At 36.8% G+C, this 22,249-nt stretch overlaps 1 protein-coding gene across 6 annotated transcripts in view; it reads left to right on the top strand.

Annotated features, from left to right (window-relative positions):
* The window catches only part of plcb1 (phospholipase C beta 1), a 172,754-nt gene that overhangs the window by 139,739 nt on the left and 10,766 nt on the right, over positions 1-22,249 (top strand). For 2 of the 6 annotated variants that reach the window (XM_066705824.1, XM_066705832.1), the window contains exons 25-32: positions 3,167-3,299; positions 4,049-4,117; positions 4,375-4,594; positions 7,324-7,504; positions 8,058-8,134; positions 8,606-8,695; positions 9,641-9,698; positions 10,304-10,390. In XM_066705824.1, the coding sequence (XP_066561921.1) occupies positions 3,167-3,299; positions 4,049-4,117; positions 4,375-4,594; positions 7,324-7,504; positions 8,058-8,134; positions 8,606-8,695; positions 9,641-9,698; positions 10,304-10,390 (915 nt within the window). Of the gene's footprint in view, positions 1-3,166; positions 3,300-4,048; positions 4,118-4,374; positions 4,595-7,323; positions 7,505-8,057; positions 8,135-8,605; positions 8,696-9,640; positions 9,699-10,303; positions 10,391-10,946; positions 10,972-22,249 lie in introns of those variants that run through there. The other 4 variants (XM_066705840.1, XM_066705849.1, XM_066705856.1 and 1 more) reach the window with 3 other exon arrangements.

Genomic DNA, 22,249 nt, shown 5'->3' on the forward strand with positions numbered 1-22,249 from the left:
CAACTTAACTGGCTGACTGGCCTCCTTAGGCGGGGTCTGTAGTTAGTGCATGACAAACAACTCTCAAGAGAGAGTTCAGGTAAATACCAAACTTAAGCAAAATAAACGAGGCCCAAAATATGGACATACTTCCAAAGTGTATGTGGTACCTAATAATAATAATAATAATAATAATAATAATAGAAATCAAGTATACTAGTTATCTTGATATTAAAGGTCAATTAATTGTGCCTTTGAATTATTATAAGCATTTTCTTATTAGTGTGTTCAGGAGCTCTACTTTAAATCATACAGATGCTGTGCTTGTTACAATGCACTGAGCTGCACTGGACCTTAGCTTTGGATTAAGAAACTACACTGGGACTGCAGGGACTGCAGCCAGTTTCAGGTGACTTGATCTGATTCAGATCTGGTCCACTGTGCAATAATTCACTCAGTCAGTTTCATTCTCCATTTTTCAGAAAATCAGTTGCATACTTGTTTTTTTGGGTGTTGCTTGCATAATTTTTAGTTTCCATCCTGTGAGCCCATTTACCCTGACAGAGCAGATCTGAATCAGAAGCACTTTTTCCAGTTCCAATGCTGCTGTATAAGAATACGTAACGTACCTCAGCCCTGTGAGCTGGCTGCGCTGTAATTCACTCAGTCCATTTCATTTTGTACTTTTGGGAGAAAATAGGACATTTATTAGTAGAGTAGAGTGTGTCTGAAAAATTATCAAAGAGTCATGAGACATGAAAGCAGACACCTTTCACCTGACATACAGATACCACAGGCACTGATGGCTTTCAGCTGGCAAGTGCATTGCGGAGAGGGAAAACACAGATCGGCGGCGCTCCGCTGGAATACACAGCCGTCAGATATAATACAATTGCTACTATAATTTCAATGAATGACACACCTTAAACTATTTTTCTCCTATTGTGAAAATTCTTAGTTCTGTACCAAAATGTATGTATTATTTTTAATAATTGACCTGCTCCAGCCAATCATAAGAGCAGCACTGAGTGATGTGGCCCTGACAGCTGAAAGATTAGGGAACCCTGCTTTAAATGGTTATTAAATAAAAAAACATCAGCACTTATAAGTGCCTGGGATGGCTTGACACAACATCACTCTGCCCCTACGTGAAGCTCTCTCTCCCTCTGCTCCTAGACGAATAGACAGACAGATTGATTTTCTGCATTTGAGAAGCAGATCACGCACTTCTGTGTATGGATAGAGAGGGAGATGGAGCTGAGATGGGGTGGTGTTGTGACTGTGCTCTGCTCCCTGCAAGTAACATAATGCGAACAGAGTTCAAGCAGTGAGAAAGGAAAATCTTCTCAGATATTTCTCAGCACTGAAGTAGATAACGATTACGGAAAAGCACACTGCACAATCTAAACACCAACCAGGAAATAGACTGTGTTTGGTTTATAGTATGTTTTTATATAGAAATACTATTCAGTTGGTCTTTAAATCAGGTGGCACTCTACAAAAAGCACTCTCACTGGTTACTAGTTATAAAAGGCCTACCAAATCTGCTTCAGGACCAATTTTTATACCCAACATTGTATTTGTCAAAACATCTATTGCTTTTTATTCTGCATTGAGAAACATTAACAAAAGTCATATGGATGACCATCGTGAAACCCACAATAATTTCCCTAACAAACTCCAGACACCTCCTTGTATTGGACACCTGTTTCGTATCAACTTGTTATTGACAGCATTTAAAGTTGTCTATAAAAATTGGATTTTCAACAGATTTGGCAGGGGTTCTGTGGCTCGAAATTGTGGTACAGCAATTGAGAATCACTACTTCTTCCTCCAGCAAATGTGAACCGGTGAGAGTAGTGTTACCCTGGAGTGCTTGATTTACATACCACAAGTAACAGCATGTTTTGTTTTTGGTATTATTGAGTACTGGATACAGTTTAGCTTGTTTTTCGGTTTTGATAAGTTGTAGTCTTAAATCCAACAGGTGAACTGCACCAGTTCACTGCATTGATCTGGAATGATTGCACAGGACAAAAAGCACAACAACCTTCCATGATAATCCATAATGTAACAGCATAATCTGGGAAACACAGTAATGCTGCCCCAACCATTAATAGCCACACAGTTGAAGTGATATGTCATACGTTTCAAGGGTGGAGCAGTATGGGGAAAAAAAGAGCTTCACAGCTGCACTGTGTGGATGTAATTATCATCAAAGAGTGAAGCAAGATGCAAGCAGGGGAGCAAATCAAGAACCACTCAAATCAGACGTCATGGCAACTGCCGTTGGAGCATTTTTGGCTGTCTGGGGAGCGGAGCTGCCTGGGAAACCTGTTGAGAGTGAAACTGATGCTGAACACTTTAGGAGCTGGTGGTTCTGTCCTCAGACTCTGAGGGTGGGAGGGAGGAAACTCACATGGACAGAAAGGCACCGCATACTTAAACTTGAGAGACAGCAGACAGCAGGCAGAGCTTGAGCATGCTGAACAATGCTTAGGAGAATTGGATACCACAGTTACGTTTACACAGTCCGCAGCAGGCTGGAGGTACTGAGAGTTTGCCTTTCCTTTCTGTGCTATTTTGTCTTTTTTTTTCTTCCTATTGTTTACATGCGGTACTTGCATATTGTACAATACGAAAAAGTTAAATGTATGGTTTTTGTCAACGGATTTTTGGCTGTATAATGTACTGGGTGTGTCTTGACTAGATGTTAAGTTAAGTTTATATGTATTCTTCCATTTAAAGTGTTCAAGTGTATGTAAGAATACTCCTAAACTACGGTATTTCAGAACTTATGAACACAGTCATGAGAATAGACTGTATCAACTCATTCTTCCAAAATGTATAATTTATTTGATTTTAATAACTTCACTAGGAATATATTTTGTGCATTTTCCTTTCAGTGTGCTATTGGGATAGTACACCAACCACTTCCACATAACTTACGTTGCTTTTAATAAACATTAAAACTGGGTTTCTAAATCTATCTTTCTGTTGGAAGACATGGCTTCTAAATAATCTTATCATGTAGTATGTATTATATTGCCCTTGTGTTGCTTTTTATAATTTGTATTTATTTATTCAAATTTTAATTGTTAAAAAAACATGCAGGAGAGGAAAAACAATGGTAATAATATAAGAAACTAAGCTCTTGTTCGTCGTTGAGTATGATGTCTTTTTTCAGGTTGAACCTGGCGATGCCCCTTCAGAGCCCAGCGCTGAGCCCAAGCCGGCACCAGCAGAGAATGGTGTAAATCACGCAACGTGCATCGCCCCCAAACAACCATCTCAGATTGTGCATCCTCCGCCACAGACTGGTAGGTCTTGAACACTTCAACAAGTACCAATGTTTGTTTTCTTTGTTTCACTGCCTTAATCAGGTGAAAACATTGTGGAGTGGCATTCATGAGAACTCATAAAGTTTGTTGAGTGATTGTTATTGGTGGCAGTAATAGCAGTAGAAGCATTGTGTGGCATAGTGGATTGATCACAATGCACAACAAGACTGATTTAACAGAAGAAGTTTAAACAAATATTAAGACAAGTTAAATAACTTTATAAAAAATAATGTATGTCATCTCATCTTGAATTATGGTTTATTTTTATTTTTTTTCAAATTTTAAGCAGCAAAAAAGTTGTGACCCTGAATGTGATTATCATATTGTAACACTTTAACCTTGATGTTCTCTGTAGTTGCACACTGTTTTGAGAGGGACAGTTCATATAAGAACAGCGTTCATTGTCCTCAAGCTTAACTTTATATGACATTGACCCCTTACATATCAGCTTGATATGACCCACATAGTTGTTTTTAGTCCTTCATAACAAAATATTTGCTGCAGATAATTGTATTTGATTTGTACTGAAATCAAGACAATTTGTAAACATGTTATTAATAGTTTATTCATTTGATTGGCATCTATTGGTAGGTGAATATAAACATGTATTATTATTATCATTATTGTCATTTTTATCCAGTATGCATTTGAGTATAATCAAAAAACATAGAGTTAATGCATGTCAATAATTTAAATAAAGCAATTTTTCTGCCCTGACTATAAAAAAGGGATGTCTATTTTAGGTTCGGTGAAACCAGCAGTAAAGACCGAAGATGTCATCCAGAGTGTCCTCAGTGGTAAGTAGATGTTTTCCAGGTGTACAGGTTTTTGACATCCATGTTAAATCAAATGCTTGATCCAACCTTGCTATAATAGGAGAAAATAGTTGTGAAGTATTCCGGGCCTCATAGTCAAAAAACTTTTCTTCTCCATACCTTCAAAGCAAGCCGGCAATAAATATCAAACAACAACAGCCCTGGACTGTGACTGTGCCAGGTTTTTGTAAAGCAGTAACGGCCTTCATACACAGTAACCCTGTTCTGTGTAATTGCAGAGATGGAAGCACAGACCATTGAGGAGCTGAAACAACAAAAAGCATTTGTAAGGGAACAGAGAAAGCATTACAAAGAAATGAAGGAGCTCGTAAAGAAACATCACAAGAAAACGACGGACATGATAAAAGAGCACACGGCCAAATATAATGAGTTTCAGAATGAGTACTTACGGAGAAGGGCCGTGCTACAAAAATCTGCAAAGAGAGATGGTAAGAAAAGGTAGGTTCCATGACAGTGAATTACTTCTCTTCATGTGCTTGTGTTTACAAACTGTTCTCCCTTATTGAATGTCTTTTTGAGCCATGTCTACAAAATATCTAAACTGAGGACTGGACCAAATCCAATTAAAGAACACTACTTCATGGATTGCATTAGCTATTATTATTTATTTATTGGCAGACGTCCTTATCCAGGGTTAGAAGGACAGATCCTCTTTCAAACCAAAAAACTATAATTGTTTTCTGGTTTAGGATATTGGGATTGGAAGATGCAAATTTTGATCTGGTCCAGGCCTTAGCATCTGTTTTACGCCTTTTAAACTCTCTTTCACATCACATGTATGACTGGGGTTTTTGAGTGAATGAGATATAAGTGCAACACTATGCAGAGTTGGCATCCATGTATTATACGTGTGTCTGTATACTGAGAACTTTAAGGTTGATCATATTATATGACATCATGAATGACATTTAAAGGGCAGTAATACAATATTACACATTCAGATTCTAGCATCAGGTTTTCAAGTATTGTGTGCTCTATACAATGCCAAGGTAAGTATAAAGGGAAAACAGTGTTTACACAGCTCACTGAAAAAAAATATATTGGTGTTTCAATGCTAAGCTAGTCAGTGATCTTAGACATCTGACCATAGAAAAGATAGGAAATTGGATGTTGTAGAGGAGGGGGATTGGGGAAAAGATGTTTTGGAATATGGTAGCTTTGCTCTGCCATTGGAGGAGGGTGGAGACCAGTTACTTCTTCCATCTAACATAAGCTGAGTGAGTAATTCATTATTTAGATCTGTGTAGATCTGGAGGTGAATTGATGTTGCCCATCTTAAAGTGTTAGCTGCTCTCCAAAAATATCTTATTGTCATTGATCTGCCTCGGGAAGTCATTAATAAGGACACATCAAGTCATGGCGAAATGTAATCTAATCTAAAACACCCTATCTCAGATGACCAGTTTTCTGGTCATAACACTCTCTGCTGTGAAGAGAGCGCAGGCACACACCTTCCATAGTGTGTGATCTCTTTGGCCCCATAATTATTAATATAGAAGTTAAAACCATACAGCTATTAGATTTGACTATTTTGCAATATTAATCTTTTGAACAGTGACAATAAATATCTGGTGCAAAGTGAATTTCTAACAGAGAAGATCTTATATATTTGAGTTTAGGCTGGGTCTTCTCTGTCTGCTCTTTCAATAAATTTCTATGTGGTGCGATTAGTCACATCACTGATTCACTCACTGAACCCCAGACGGTACTATCAATTTAACCTGATTTGAGCTTGAACCAGAAACACCCTGAAGACAAATCTTTACTGAAACATCTAAAAGTACTTGCCTAATGAGCTCAATACACTAAAGATTTTTTTTTTCTGGTACAGCTGTCTGATACTGCTAGAATACCTTTTTATATTGTAGTGAAGTTATTTCATTTTTGCATGGAAAACATTAGTTCTTCTTTTAAGAAAAGTGCAGCCGTTATAGTCTGTACCAACTAACATAAGGAATACAACTGAAACAGAGTAGAATTTGAACATATATTAGTACACATTAACACAACAACGATGCCATTTTGTTATCTGCTGTGCTAAAGGACAATTGATCAAAGCAGAACCAAGATAAGAAACATCAAGTAACCATCTTGAAGAGAAGAAACAGTTCAGGTCACAACCATTTGTGATCAAGAGATTGAAATCTAATGTAATGGGATCTGTTGTTTAGGTTTCCATTACTGACCTAGTATCTAATTGTGATATGTCTCTGCATGCACACATCTGTGACTGCTCTTTATGAGTGATTAATAAAACTCTATTGTCCCTCCTCTGCAAAATGATACGAAACTTGATTAACTCAGGAATCAAACTCAAAGCAGGTGAGATACTGAACTAATATAGACAATATTATTGGTTATGACATAATTTTAGTTATGAAAGGCCTATAAAAGTGAGAATGGGTAATATCAAATTTAAATAAATTCAATGAGGTCATCTTTGGGGTTACAAAATGTGTGATGGCACAATTCACTGACTCATATTTAAGGATGAGATTGTTACACTATTGACCCGAAGGTAAATTTAACTAATTTATATCTCTGCATGGACTGTACTTTGCATTCTCTTCATTTCAGATTTGAATGTAATGTAAATGAACAAATATTAATTTCATGTAATTTTATCTTTTTTATGTTATCTACTTTGTCTTGGATACAGTTGAAAATTCCTGGTCAGCTTATTTATTTCTGGTTTAATTTATATCTGCTACAACAATAGAAGGAAGGACTTGTTGTGTACAAAAATAATACACATTTCCCAAGCACAGAGTGTACTGCAGTAGCCTGACTGTGGCAGGGAATATAAATGAAGAGATTAGTGTCAATGATCATAGACTGCTTGATGCTTTGGGGATGCGCACAGGGCCATCTGACTTATGTTGCGTGTTTTGTCTCATATTCACTTAATTTTATCATCCCTGGCGGTCCAACACTCTCAATATACAAACTATTCTTTGCACAGGGGGGTAGTGAAATTACCACTATATAGTCAAACTAATTAGAAGGAAATAAATCAACGAAAGATACATGCACAGAATACATTGCTACGGAATATCAATAAGAGTTGGGGACGTGTGTGTGTGTGTGTGTGTGTGTGTGTGTGTGTGTGTTTGTTTTAGCAGGGATCACAGAACCACACCTCAAGTAATGTAATATCTCCATTTCAGGGGCACATCATCCAGTCCAGATCACAATCCGTCGTCAATCGAACAAGAATTGTCTGCTTTGGATCTGGAGAGCAGCCAGAAATTAGCAGAGCTGAAGGAGCAGCAGCAACAGCAGCTCCTCAACCTCAGACAGGAGCAATATTACAGTGAGAAATACCAGAAACGGGAGCACATTAAACAGGTGAGTTTCACTCCACAGAACCTTTACACTGTTCACACACTAGCTAAGGGGTTAAGTTAAAAACACAAAGTATGTATTTCGTCCCATTAGATAATCAAAAATACTTTGCTCCAGGTCGTGTGAGTATTATATGATTTATTTAAGTAACTGTTGCAGAAGAAAATGTCAGATAATAGTGACATTGTTTTATAGTGTTTGCATTCCTACTATCAATACCTGGTTCAAGCAAAAACATTATTTCACCTTTCACAACTGTGTAAGCAACACTTTTTAATGTAGTCAGAGATCAACAATCAGATTGTCAGCTCAGTGCCTTGTTTTTGTGCATTAACCATTCATTTAGTGCAATACAGGCTCAGTCAAGTAAGAGAGCACAAATAATTAAACATGCCTTGCACTTATCAGCGTTCTCATGAGTATTGAAATAAACAAGTCAGCTGAAAAATGTATTTAATGGAAGGGAGTATTGACAGGGGAAAAAAACTTTAAATTTTTATTACACGTTGGCTACATCAGGTTTCTCTCATCAGCTTTGTTTTTCCTTGTTTTACAGCTAGTGGAGAAACTGACAGTGGTAGCTGAGGAATGCCAGAACAACCAAATGAAGAAATTAAAAGAGATTTGTGAAAAGTATGTAATAAATCTTTGAAATTACATACATATAGATCGATGTACAGTGTATGGTCACCTTTTTAATTGGTACTTTTCTTTTTACAAAATCATATATCAATCACTGTGGTACTTCACAAAGTGCCTGGATCATTTTGTGCTGGGAGTGAATAGAGTGAATAAATCCATTCGGCTCCCAACATTTTGACCCAATCACAAATTACAATACGTGATGTCAGCTTTTAGTTTTCTTGTTTGACAGAGGATCCTTGTCTTCTGCTTGTGGCAAACCCACCATCTAGACATTTTTTGTTGTTGTTGATGGGTAGAAAATAATATTTTGTCCAGCTTAGGGTAGCAAAATTAAACAACAGTCAAATATACGTATGTAAAGTAGGTTTAAAATGTGTTTTGTTCATTTATTATCTGATACATTTTCATTATTGTTTGGTTGGGGCTGGGTTTTTATGTTGCTCATTTTCTTTTTTTCAGAGAAAAGAAAGACTTGAAGAAGAAAATGGACAAAAAAAGACAGGAGAAGATCAATGAGGCCAAATCGAGAGAGAAAAATCTAACAGAAGAGTAAGTTGAGCATTTTTAATGTATTCCAAATAAAATATTCTCTTAAAAGTTTCCTTGGTAAAAAACAAGAAAAAGCATATTTTATTAATTACTCAGTTAACTTATTTTTCCACAGTCAGCCACTTCTCAGAGTAGCCAGACACTGTAAACCATCCTTACAGTATATGTATGGAAACTGAAGTTCAGTCAAGTGCATCCTGAAATGACAGGTGTGAGTTAAAGTCTAATGAATGCTTGAGTATGCAGGCCCTGTTGTCAATATTTACACAGGGCTTTGACAAACATCATTGATTGGAATCTACAAATATTTCTATATTTACTCTCTTGCTGATATTGGGTAGGATCACAGTAGAATGGGCATATGTATTTGTATTCTAAAACTAATAGAAAGCACCTTGCCTTACAAGATACAACAGCTTAGAACATCAAAAAGGCAATTACTTAATAATGAATAGAGGTTCCTCCAAAAATATTGATGTATTTTTGGAAGTAAAGTAAAATTGTAACATTTGAAAGAAAAGTAAACAGACTTGCTATGGCATGAACAGCAATACAGATCAAGTAGTATTCACAAACCATTGACGACCTCCAGTTGATGCACCTTTTCTGTTATTTTCAGCAATTGGAGTTATCTCCACTAGGTGGCGATGTATAATAAGCCTACAATAACAGTTAAGCGAGGCTTTATAGACACAAACCGACACAAAAGTGATAACACTTTAATTTATTATAGTGCCTTTCACACCCTTTTGATTAAATCAAAACTTTATCATAGCATTCACATTCATGACTAAAGGAAAGTAGCATCTTCCTCAAAATGAAGCCGCAGCTAATATTATTACTAGATTAGTATTTTTGTATTCACGAGTGGGTCAAAGTCTTCATTTAATCCCAGTCCAATGCTAATCAAAGCACTCAAATTGTTCTGAAAACTGTTTCTTTCAGAGAAAAATTAGAAATCAACAGATCCTACGTCAATGAAGTGGTGCAGTACATCAAACGTGTGAGTGCTTGAGATGAATGCTTTGGCAGATGTTATCTTGATGCATGTTAACACTAGCTCAGGCCCATAGATTAAATAAATGCTGCCTAAAGATTTATACAGTCGAAATAATTCACACCCTTTATTTGCATCAGTGTTATTCAGCTATTCATTTATATTGTTCCTCATACTCTACTTATCACTGATATATTTTCAGTTTTTGATGAACACTGAATCAGCCTAGTGTAAACTGTGAAGTTTTCAGTTGTAACTGAACTCTTTTGAGATGAGGTGTGTTCAACCACCTAGAAATAAATAAATGCATGAATACATAATGTGACATATGTATCTTAATTTTAAAAATCCACAATGGCCTGATTATTTTAATGATGATAATAATGATGTGATTTGGTTGTAGGCTGCTATCTGTTGTAATCAATTCCATCCCAATTAGTCCCATAATCTACATTTCTTTATGACGGGAAAAACAAAACATACTCAGACTGAGAAACAGATTGTCCTTAACCAGATTAAAGCATGCCTTTTCCCAATCAGTTTCCAGTCCATAACTTGTCATTTTTAAATTCTCTAGTAGGTCAGTGTATTTTCTCTTCTTCTTCCTTTAGTTAGAAGATGCTCAAAGTAAAAGACAAGAAAAACTCATAGAGAAACACAAGGATATTCGCCAGCAGATCTTGGATGAGAAACCTAAGGTATTGTTATCGCTGTTCTTGTTATGGTTTGGTTTTGTCTTTGTGTCTCCCCGCTAAACCCCCCATTTTAAAAGAAATGTAACAGATTTAATCTATTTCGATTTTTGTTGGACTTAGGTAATAATTTATTTGATTAGGTATTTGAACAAGAACTCGAACTACAATGTTGGCTGAGCTATTATGATTCACAAGTGATGGATCTGCATTCTGAGTATCAGACAAATTCACAATTTGGGAATTATTATCCAAGTGGCTGGATGATACAATAAGGTGCCTGTCCCTTAGGCATCTTTGGTGACATCCAATGGATAACCAATTAATGATTCATGAAATTAGATGGGTCATAGCACCAAATACACAAATCCCTTTGTTTCAGTGAAAGTAGAATACGTTTTGAGATGTGTATGTTCATTTTGTGAGGCTAAGAGAGAGTTGTACATGAGTGCTGTCTTTGCATATGTACTGTGTTTCTCTCCACACTAAAATGTTTGCACTGCATGTGCCACAGGAGCGTCATGATCATGAGGACATTGTGTGATTGTTATTATTATTATAGGATGGGAGTTCCTCAGATGAAGAAGGTAAGCTATAATGCATCTGAGCTTTAACTGACCCTTTTATTAATATTAAGAGCTGAAACAAGTCAGCTCTGCTTCTTCAAAAATACATCAAGTGGATGTGCCGCCCAGTGCTGATCACTGTTCAAACATAACCCTAATTGGCTTAACACAAAAGTTCAACACCATTCATTTTTTTGTTTCTAGTGAAACCGCTTTGTAGAAAGGAACTTCCTTTTCTCTTTGTGTGCAGTCTGTTTTTGTTGGTGGATATGTCTGCTTGAAATACCATGTTTGTATCCCCTTGCAATTTGAAATGACCTCTCCACAGCCATCAGCAAAGATGTGTTGTGACTGATCTCATGGCTTCCATATGTTTACCCCAGTTTCCTCCAATTGCAGTACCTAAAAGCGTCTCGGCCTATGAAGTTAAACAATATATCTTGTTAAACCTGAGACAAAAGTCAATGTCTCTTTTTTGCACTACCTAATTAAAACAACAGACCAAACAGGAAATAAACATGTCTAAAGCAATGGGGAAACCGGTGGGAAACACGCACTTAAGCATCTATTCTTCTAGGGTATCACCCTGACTGTTTGAAGTGTTTAGCATGGAGAATGCTGCATAAATGCAAAGCGTAACTTTCTGCCCCTCTCTAGAACACTGTATTGTTTTGAACTTTTGATTTTCGAGAAGGTATTTTAGAAATTGTAGTTATTTAGAGTGAGCAATATTGTAAAAATGCATGTGATCGAATATATTGAAATGGAAAAATGGCGAGAGGTTAACAGAGCTGCTTGTATAATAGCATTCAATTTGAATGTATGCTAACTTACATTTGAAAATGCAGAATGCTTTCATCACTTGTTTTCCTTCAAACAACTACAAAGAAATTGGTGCAGGTCCCCCCTTCCGCTGCTATTCTGCTCCCATACCTGCTATTTTTGTGGTTGTAATTTTGTAATGAAACATATATACACTATTATAAGGAAACATTTTTGTGGCAGTGTCCATTCTCACTAATGCAAACCTGCCATTAAGTATTGATTTAAAATTTGCAATTGCTAAGGGGGGGTCAGATTTGTTATTTGATCTGATCCAAAGTAACATCACACAGTCCTGCTTTTTCAAGAAGAACAAGTCTTCTGATCCACTCCAAAGGGTCTGCAATGTTTCCTATAGATGTACATACGTAGAAAGAAACCACATTTGAACCACTTTTACTTTACTTGTACTATAAGTGACTTTTTCATTTTTTTATTGATCTGTATAATCAAGGTTGACACAGTTAATCACAAGTAAAGGGGAAGTGTTTTGAGAGAGATACAAGCCACAGATGATACGCCTACTTTATATTAAAAACATGTCCGCTGAGATGAGTCAAGTCATGGCCCAGTGCAGTCATGATTTATGTTTTGGCCGTGCTCAGTTTCCTATCAGTTCCCAGGCCTAAAATCAGCAGGTCCTCATCAGATCGCAGCAATGGAACTGTATCTCAGCAGGGAATTCCTGGGAAAGTATCCTTTTTTTAAATTAAATAATCTTCATAAAGAGATACTCAGTCAGAAATGTGTCCTTCCATCTGTCCCCTCCAGCTGCCTGTTTCTTCTGTCACTGAAGCCTACAGAAGCAAGTAGATCACTTTCCTCTCACAGAAACACATTATAGGTCTTTGTTTATTGCACAGTGGACTCAGTAATGAGTTTTTCCTTATCTAGGTCATAGGGGCTTAGCTTAATGTACAATATATATATATATATATATATATATATATATTTTGTTGACAGTTCATGCCATTAAATACAAGCGAATAGTGGCTTTCAGGATGACTGTGGCATTTTGTTAAACATAACATTAGTCTTTGAGAATGTTTTTTATTGTGTTTCATGGCCCACCACTGTAATTTTGTTCAGGAATTTTGAAACAGAGTGCTTTAGAAACATGCAAATGTCAAGGACATGTTCATTCTGTGCCCGATTACAAATTAAAAATAAAGACAATGAATGCATAAAAAATAAATATACTAAATAAGAAGTTACAAATTAGCATTAGCATGATTTTTAACAGATTACTGTAGTGTCAAATTCAACCACTAGAGGTCCCTCATGAAACACAATTTAATGTTGCGAGTGGTGTTTTGAAAATGATAATAAAGTAAAATAAAGTTTGTGTTTAATATTATACATTGTGTTATATATATATATATATACACTCACCTAAAGGATTATTAGGAACACCTGTTCAATTTCTCATTAATGCAATTATCTAATCAACCAATCACATGGCAGTTGCTTCAATGCATTTAGGGGTGTGGTCCTGGTCAAGACAATCTCCTGAACTCCAAACTGAATGTCTGAATGGGAAAGAAAGGTGATTTAAGCAATTTTGAGCGTGGCATGGTTGTTGGTGCCAGACGGGCCGGTCTGAGTATTTCACAATCTGCTCAGTTACTGGGATTTTCACGCACAACCATTTCTAGGGTTTACAAAGAATGGTGTGAAAAGGGAAAAACATCCAGTATGCGGCAGTCCTGTGGGCGAAAATGCCTTGTTGATGCTAGAGGTCAGAGGAGAATGGGCCGACTGATTCAAGCTGATAGAAGAGCAACTTTGACTGAAATAACCACTCGTTACAACCGAGGTATGCAGCAAAGCATTTGTGAAGCCACAACACATACAACCTTGAGGCGGATGGGCTACAACAGCAGAAGACCCCACCGGGTACCACTCATCTCCACTACAAATAGGAAAAAGAGGCTACAATTTGCACAAGCTCACCAAAATTGGACAGTTGAAGACTGGAAAAATGTTGCCTGGTCTGATGAGTCTTGATTTCTGTTGAGACATTCAGATGGTAGAGTCAGAATTTGGCGTAAACAGAATGAGAACATGGATCCATCATGCCTTGTTACCACTGTGCAGGCTGGTGGTGGTGGTGTAATGGTGTGGGGGATGTTTTCTTGGCACACTTTAGGCCCCTTAGTGCCAATTGGGCATCGTTTAAATGCCACGGCCTACCTGAGCATTGTTTCTGACCATGTCCATCCCTTTATGACCACCATGTACCCATCCTCTGATGGCTACTTCCAGCAGGATAATGCACCATGTCACAAAGGTCGAATCATTTCAAATTGGTTTCTTGAACATGACAATGAGTTCACTGTACTAAACTGGCCCCCACAGTCACCAGATCTCAACCCAATAGAGCATCTTTGGGATGTGGTGGAACGGGAGCTTCGTGCCCTGGATGTGCATCCCACAAATCTCCATCAACTGCAAGATGCTATCCTATCAATATGGGCCAACATTTCTAAAGAATGCTTTCAGCACCTTGTTGAATCAATGCCACGTAGAATTAAGGCAGTTCTGAAGGCGAAAGGGGGTCAAACACAGTATTTAGTATGGTGTTCCTAATAATCCTTTAGGTGAGTGTATATATATATATATATATATATATAATGGTGTCTTCCACTCTGTGACACAGTGGAAGCAGCAGGGATGTTTGGGGGAGGGAAGCAGCTTCAGGTGAGATAGCAGAAGGTCACAGGACAGCAGGGATGTAGAGAGAATCTGAAAATATGGACCTTTTAATGAAAAAGTCCATATTCCAAAAATACTGTATTTCCAAGTACACAATTTGTGTTTTTTACCTAAATGGTTTAAAACTGAAAGTATATAGTGTTTGATTTTGTTTTGTTTTTCTTAATAGTGACCTGAATAGATACTAGGTAGAAAGAAGTAGCTTTTTCTTTACAACATTCACATTCAATATATAATAATATAACAAATTTAGCACTGCCTGGAAAGAATGCTGTGGATAAGATAGATAGATAGACAGGTGTAATTAGAAGTAGTAATGATGAGTTCAATAATCGGGAAAACTCTAACAAAACACCAAGTTTAGATCAGCGATACATGCATAAAAGCCTGAAAAAAACGGCATCTTCTCAGAGCAGCAGGTGGACGTCTTTAGTTTTGTCAGTCTTACGAGATAATGTGAAAAAACATTTGAGCAGGAAGTGATCATCTTTAGCACGTCACTTAAAGACTGGACATTGGAAACTTAACTGGTGTAATTGAGTTCATCAGGTCGTGCATCCTCCACAGCTGTTTATTGGCAGTGTTCTGCAAATGTGTTTTGATGAGAACATACTTCAAAATACTACAGTGAGAAACAAAGCCAATACTATGTCATAAGGCATGCCCTCTTAGTGAGTAATGTATTAAATTATTGTCTCTTGTGTATGCACACAACCATGTAGGCTGTGAAAAATAAAAAGGGCCTCCCACATACTAAAATATACTATTCACTGTGGAGGGCAGCTTATTTCAGCTGGAGGATCTGTCGCGTGCAACTACAACTAAAAAATGTACTTTTTTTCTTTTGACTCATATGAACAAAATGAATGTGTAGTATCCAGAAGTACAGTATGTACAGTAATATATATATATATATATATATATATATATACACATTACACTTTCATTGAGAGCCTATTGATTGAATATAAATTACAAAGCAATGAAAATAAGATCCCAGTTGAAGTCAACAACCCAACAGTCTTTTTCACGATATGAAACTTGGTGTTTAATAGGATTCCATGGCATGTAATATAGTTTCCACAGAAACTGCTATCTTACTAGGTTACCAAGTGAATTGGATAAATCATGTAATTAAAGTTGCAGCTGAAGATGTGATGAATATTTATTTGAGACTTTGGACTGGATTAAATTTTAAAAATGTCCACTGACGGGAGAACCCGCTAGAATATCATAGCTCTGAATTTTGCAGCGCTTCTCTTCACACTCAATCTTTTCTCAAGAATTTGCATTTACAGTCCCTCTAGTGTTACATATATTACAAATCACAGCTGTGTGGATGTATACCTACAGCCAGTTTAATTTATTTAGATGTTTGTATGTATCCTACTGCAGCAGTGCTTAGTAAACCTTGCAACAAAACATTAAGAGGGTTTTAGACATCTTCGAAGTTGTCTTTAAAAAATAGGACCTGGGAGAGCATTAGTAGGTTGTTTCTTGTGGGTTATTTTTTTTATTGAATCCAGTGAGAATGTGACCATTCTTGACATTGTCGTGAGAAACAAGAGCTGCAAGAAGATCATTTTGTTTTACTACCATGAACGATTGACGGTGCACAAATTATTTGATTGAACAACACTAATGTTTCTTTGAACGGTTCACAGGGAAAGCATTGTTTATTTTATCCAGCCCCTCTTTGTGTCTGTCTGTCTGCATACGCTGTTCATCAAATGAGTCTTGGCAGTGCCCGAGAGTGTGTATGAAAAACAGCTGGTCGCTTTTATCAAATCACTGTTTCCACAGAGATACATAAATATACTTGACGTGCCACAGTATTTATACTGTATATATTAAGAGTGATTCAGTTAAACTTACTTCTCTAGGGCACAGTGGCTGGGCCAACATTTACTGATTAATAGTGCAACTGGGCGATCTTGATCACACTCTCATTCATTTATAAGTTCACAAAAAAGTTCACAAAATATCTGAAGGCTTATATAACATAAATAATGAAAACATCTATTTAAAACATGTTTAAATTGCAAGCGTTACACGTATTAATCTTTATTTAGTATTAGTAACTTTGTCTATCCATTTAGAATTGTCTTTAAAGGTGCTGATACTCATGGTCAGAAGTACTTTTGATGTATTTTTCTATTAGTAGTTGTATTCAGGGAGTATTATTATTATTATTATTATTATTATTATTATTATTTTTATTTTTATTTCTTGGCAGACGCCCTTATCCAGGGCGACTTACAACATAAGTGTAAGTATCATGTTAGATCACTTTTTGCAAAATACTTAAGCACTCTTGAATTTCAGAGAGAACGTGCAAATTCATTTTTAAATGTCATTGTTTTCAAACACACTTCACCTTAAAACAATACGTATAAATAGTTATTGTTAATGTTTAATTATTTTCTCAATGTTAAAGATATTCATCATTTTAATATGAAATCTACTGTGGCTAGCATTGGGGTATTGCAAGTCCGCTCAGATCCTATGCATGCTGCACATAAACATCACCTGTTAACCTCTTATGTGATGTGAAGACTTCTTAACCAGTAATTTGTTTCAGTCACTATGTGTTTTAATATAAGGATTGCTATGAAGCTTTTAGGACACATTAAAATGCTAGAACATGTCTTGAAACGCAGAATTAAATTGCAGAAATTGAAAAAGATAAATTTTTCCAAGCTTCTCTTGCTACACTAGCTTTGAACTTCAAACCACATGGGCCTGATCACAGCCACTCAGGTGATGGGAAGCTCCGCATCCATGCTGTATAATCCTTGATAAGACTATTTCGATAGTATTCCATATTGTGCTACCCTACGATGACTTTTTGATTTGTACTAATGCTCACTACTAATTGACATACTGTATAGCTGAGCAAGTTCAGAATCCTTCACCGCTGAAAGACATAAATATACATCAAATCGCCCTGCTATAACACTGAACACTATAATTATGGTACACAAGCTTTGAAAAGAGATCTTGATTGCTCAGAACACTGTATTATTATTATTTGTGTGTTTTGAAGATGTTCTCTATAGCTTTTGTAGGAGCTTTGGATCAGGATACAGTCATTAACATCCTCTGCTGGAGTCTGTGATAAGTGGCGTGCACCCATTATTTTGTCCCCTGGCTAAATGGCACCTTCTTACTACAGTACCATGCAAACGAAAAGTGTCAGGATGACATCCAGTGAGGTGAGAACCAGAAACACCCCATCTCACAACGCCACACCTCAGTGTGTTGCAACAGAAGTGACAGAACAGTGCTAACAGGCACATCCAATGTCCACTTTGATTTGAACATGGTTTAGTAACTCACCCAGGCTGGTGTGAAAAAACAACAACACAACATCCCCTCTTAAATCAGGATTTTTGTGCAGAAACCAATTAATCATTTCCAAATATGGAATTGCAAAGTGAATTTACTCCGGTTTTCTTTCACATCCAAACGACTTGCTGCTTAGGCTGGCTGGCTGCTCTAAATTTCCATGTAGCTGTGTGAGTGTGGTGGCAGGTGTATGTTAGTCCTGTGGTGCTATGGTCTGGCGTGCCATCCCAGGTGTGCCCTGCCTTATGCCTGCAGGTTGGGCTTCGGCACACTGTGACCCTGTACTGGGACGGATATTGATAATGGATGGATGGAAAATTCCTGGGTTGTACCAGTTAATGTATTTAGTTTGTTTGTTTGCATTTTACTTTGGGCATCCTGACATTTTGTAAGAACAACGTTTTTAAGTTTCCTAAAATCTGGTTGCTGGGCATAACATTTCCATAAAATCTGTGAGATTCCCTCAGCTATAGTCCTGAATCTTCACAGATACCTTGCTTAAATTAGACCAGTAGAGAGAGGGGGGAATAACTTGGGTTTTACTATATATAAAATGCACCATTAATTGAGGACCATTTAGGTCTATAGTGGCATTATTGAATGCCTTTCAAAGTCACCTTATAGGCGTTTTTGTGTTCTTGAGTGCTATAACAGGTCAATCAAGATAGTTGACACTTGCTTCTGTCTTTCTAAGTGACTTTTTAATTCTCTATGAATCCATTAAGAAGCATCTCATTAAGTACAGGGTTCATTTATACAATGACACAGTCCATCATTTTCTTTTTATTGTTTTTTTACATTTATTTTGGAACTGAAATGTTCATACATTGCTTTGATGCTTCTTAGACTTTCTTAACCTTGTAACTACACTGACTGAAAAACCATAAATCGTGGCCTTATCAAAAAATGTATTGCCAGAAATTAACAGATGCATATAAAGGTTTCATCTGAAAACAGAAATGATGTTTCCCTTTCTTATTAATTTTAAAATTAGATTACTTATTACCTGATAAATAAATGATGAACTCACAAAGGAATATAATTAAAACAAAATTATACATGAGATTCCGGTTCCCAGATCTGAAATGTCATTTTCCAATGATTCATTTTTGTATTCATATTTTAAAGGATCAGTAGAAGTCATAGTAGTAGCAGTAGTAGCACAGTGAAAGGAATTGAATCGGGTGTTAAGGAGTTTTACTAGCTATTAATTCCCATTGTTAGTCATACATTGGACTTTTTCCATTCCTAACGACGAATCAAAGTCTGCGAGTCCACCTCCTGTCTGTGGACTGTTCCCTGCCTGCCCAGTATGTATGAGACATGGAGTCGCTCTGTCTGCTTATTCATTCAACAAGTCTGCCCTCGCATTTACAAATAAGTCATATGGCTTGTTTTCTCTCTCTCTTTCTTTCAATGTGAAACATGATATCACTGCAGAGTTGGTAATGTGGTCTAGCCTAGCTCAAAAGGTCAGTTTTCATTCTTCATTCACCAAGAGCAGAGAATGAAAGTGCACGAGGGAAAGATAACCTACTGTGCTCTGCTCAGCAGCAGAAAATGGTTGCATCTCTGAGCTGGGTAACAACTGCATAAGATAATGGCTGTAATCAAGTGCCACAGCCAATAGGAATGGTATGCAGTAGCCATGGCAACGAGAATCTCTCTTCGCAATCTGAGAATGTTCATTTAGAGACACCACCGCACGCCTGTGCACAAGATGAATATTAAAGTGGGCTTGTTATTTGTATAAATGGATGGAAATCACCATGCTGCTTATTGTTTTTGGTCCCAGTCCCAGTACAGGGAGACACTTTAAATGAACTGCTCTGCAGGCTAGCCAAAAGTCCATAGGCAGCAAAGAGTACACTATTAGAGTTTAATCAAATTGTCTTCAGTGTGGTCTTTTCATGTACCCTAGCACTGCCTCTGACACACTGGTGTAGATAAGTGTTTGACAGGGTCATTCAAATGTGCGGCTTCATAACCTTTATTAGTATTAGTATTATTATTATTATGACTTGTTTCAGGTTCAGTACATCACCAAAAGCACTTCAACCACAACTAAACTGCTTTTCTAATACACTTAGCAATTTTGAAACAGGTCCATTATCTGTAGTGATGTTTTGTGTTTTAAAACTGTTGTTTTTTTTCGTTTGCTGATGCTGTTTATCAGCACCGCACTGGTGACTCATGCATTTGAAAAGCTGTGCGCCCCAGGAGTAAGACACAGTGGTGCATTTTCTTAATAATTCAACCTGTTATTAGTTTTATCACATTGCTTTCAGGAGATTCTGTAGGAGAAAAAAAAAATACAATTAACAAAAATGAAATGTTTTTTTTTTCACTTTAGGATATTTTCAAAACCTGGGCCATTTAACATTTTTGTTAACATCCTTTTGCTAAAAAAATATTAATGGTTTTAAAATTAGCATAAGCTTCTTTTAAGTAAAAAAAGGGTATGGGTTTGCACCCTATAATCACAGGCAATCAAGCAGAGAACTATACTTGTCACCATTATTAGATAACTGTCTCATCTCTTTAAATTTGCTGCTGGATCCCTGCCTGTCATTGTGTGCTACTGTACAATTTAAATTAATACATTTTGATTCGGAGAAAAGCTATACTCCTACAGACCTGTGCGAGCTTTCAGCAGCCCTTTACATGTGCACTGTAGTCTATTATAGGCCAATAAAGAAATATTTAAATACAAAGTTAATGCATCAGAAAAATGTACTTATATAAACAATGCCCAGTTACTAATTGTTTGTGATTCCTCCTTCTGCTCAAGTACTGTGATTTACTTGTTAGATTGGCAGGTGGGTGAAAGTAAGGCTGTCAGAAAGGAAGTGGGAAGGGGAAGGGGGGAAAGGGGGCACGGTGTGATGGAATCGTGCTTCATCTGAGCACTTTCTCTGCAGACAGTCCTGGATTTGTTCTAACCAGGGTTAGCACTTAGCAGTGTCGGACCTTTAAACTTCACTTTACTGTTACATGAAGAAAATGGTGAGAAAAGACTGATCTAGAAGAAAGTCCTTTAAAATGAATTGTTAAACTGTGGACTTACCTAGTTTGATAAGGATGAAGTGTCTGTAAATATCATATGATTCCCAGAAGTTGTACTTCCCTTGCTAGCAGTTCAAATTAGGACAGATGTTGAATAAGATAATCAGTTTATTTTTCTGATGCTTTAAGGTACACTGAATATTTTATCCAGTCACTTGACAGATGCTAAACATGCAAGATATATTTTAAAAAGCAGCTCGTCCTGATTTTCAAATGTCTAAAAGAAGTGCTTCTAGAACATTGAATATGCCATTCGATACACTTATCAATGCCAATATGTAGAACAGTGTAACACTGTCAGGTCTGAATTGACACAGTAGTTTTTACACACACCAACATTTAACTGTGAAATAATAGCTCTAAACACTCATTACTGACATAATGAATGACAATGAAAAACTAAAATCAGATCTACAAATGAAAAATGTATCTGGAAAAGAAAAAGCGAAATAGCAGTGTAATAGAACAAACACAACAGTGAACAAAATAATCATTCCTTAGAAGCTTTTTCAAAGTTCAGCTATCAAAGGATTATCTAGGACAATTTATATGAATAGGTTTTTGTTTCATCAAAGTCATAAATGTTCTAGATGGTAAACATTACTTCATGCATTTATCTTATCAATGGTAAAATAAAAATTACTAATTAAAAGCACTAGGATATGGTGTCATGCTGAAATGAAAGTATTTGTGTTCAATCCTGTTAATCATTCATTATTGGCACTTCGTGTCCATAGGGATTATCATGCTTCTATTTTTTTTTTAAGTTAACAACATTAATTGTTTTAAACATTTAAAATAGTGCATTTACTTTTCAGAAAACATAATGCATTTCCATTTCAAAATTGACAAGGAGATTTTTTAGGCTTGGATGTACAAGGTTAACAAACCTGCAAAGTGACAGAAAAACTTTGACATTCTCGCCGGTGTTTAGACTTGATGGGTGGTTGTCTCAAGGCCGAATGTCGGTGTCTTTGGCTGCTTAGCCTCCGATGTCAGAGTAACTTTTAATTACTTCAGATGTTCAGTCCCATCAGGTGATAAAGAGGTGTCACGCTTGTCATACCTCCATGGCAGTCCCTCCTTGTGGAGGTGTCAGGGCTCACAGCGCTTCAGCCCCCCAGAACAGTTGTGTTCAGCAGGCATCCTCCACACGCCACGAGCACTCCATTGAAGAGGCAAAATTAAAATTTTAATCAAAGGCTTTATGCTGTACTTGGAGCTAGGCAGCAGATTGTTAGCCTTGTAAGTAGGTCACACATTGTGTTGAGCAATCGCATTTTGTCCTTAGCCATCTGGCAACATGAATCAATGTCAGCTGGATGAAAATATAACTCTACCAAGGTGC

The sequence above is a fragment of the Amia ocellicauda genome, chromosome 1 (genome assembly GCF_036373705.1).
Source record: "Amia ocellicauda isolate fAmiCal2 chromosome 1, fAmiCal2.hap1, whole genome shotgun sequence".
Taxonomy (NCBI): domain Eukaryota; kingdom Metazoa; phylum Chordata; class Actinopteri; order Amiiformes; family Amiidae; genus Amia; species Amia ocellicauda.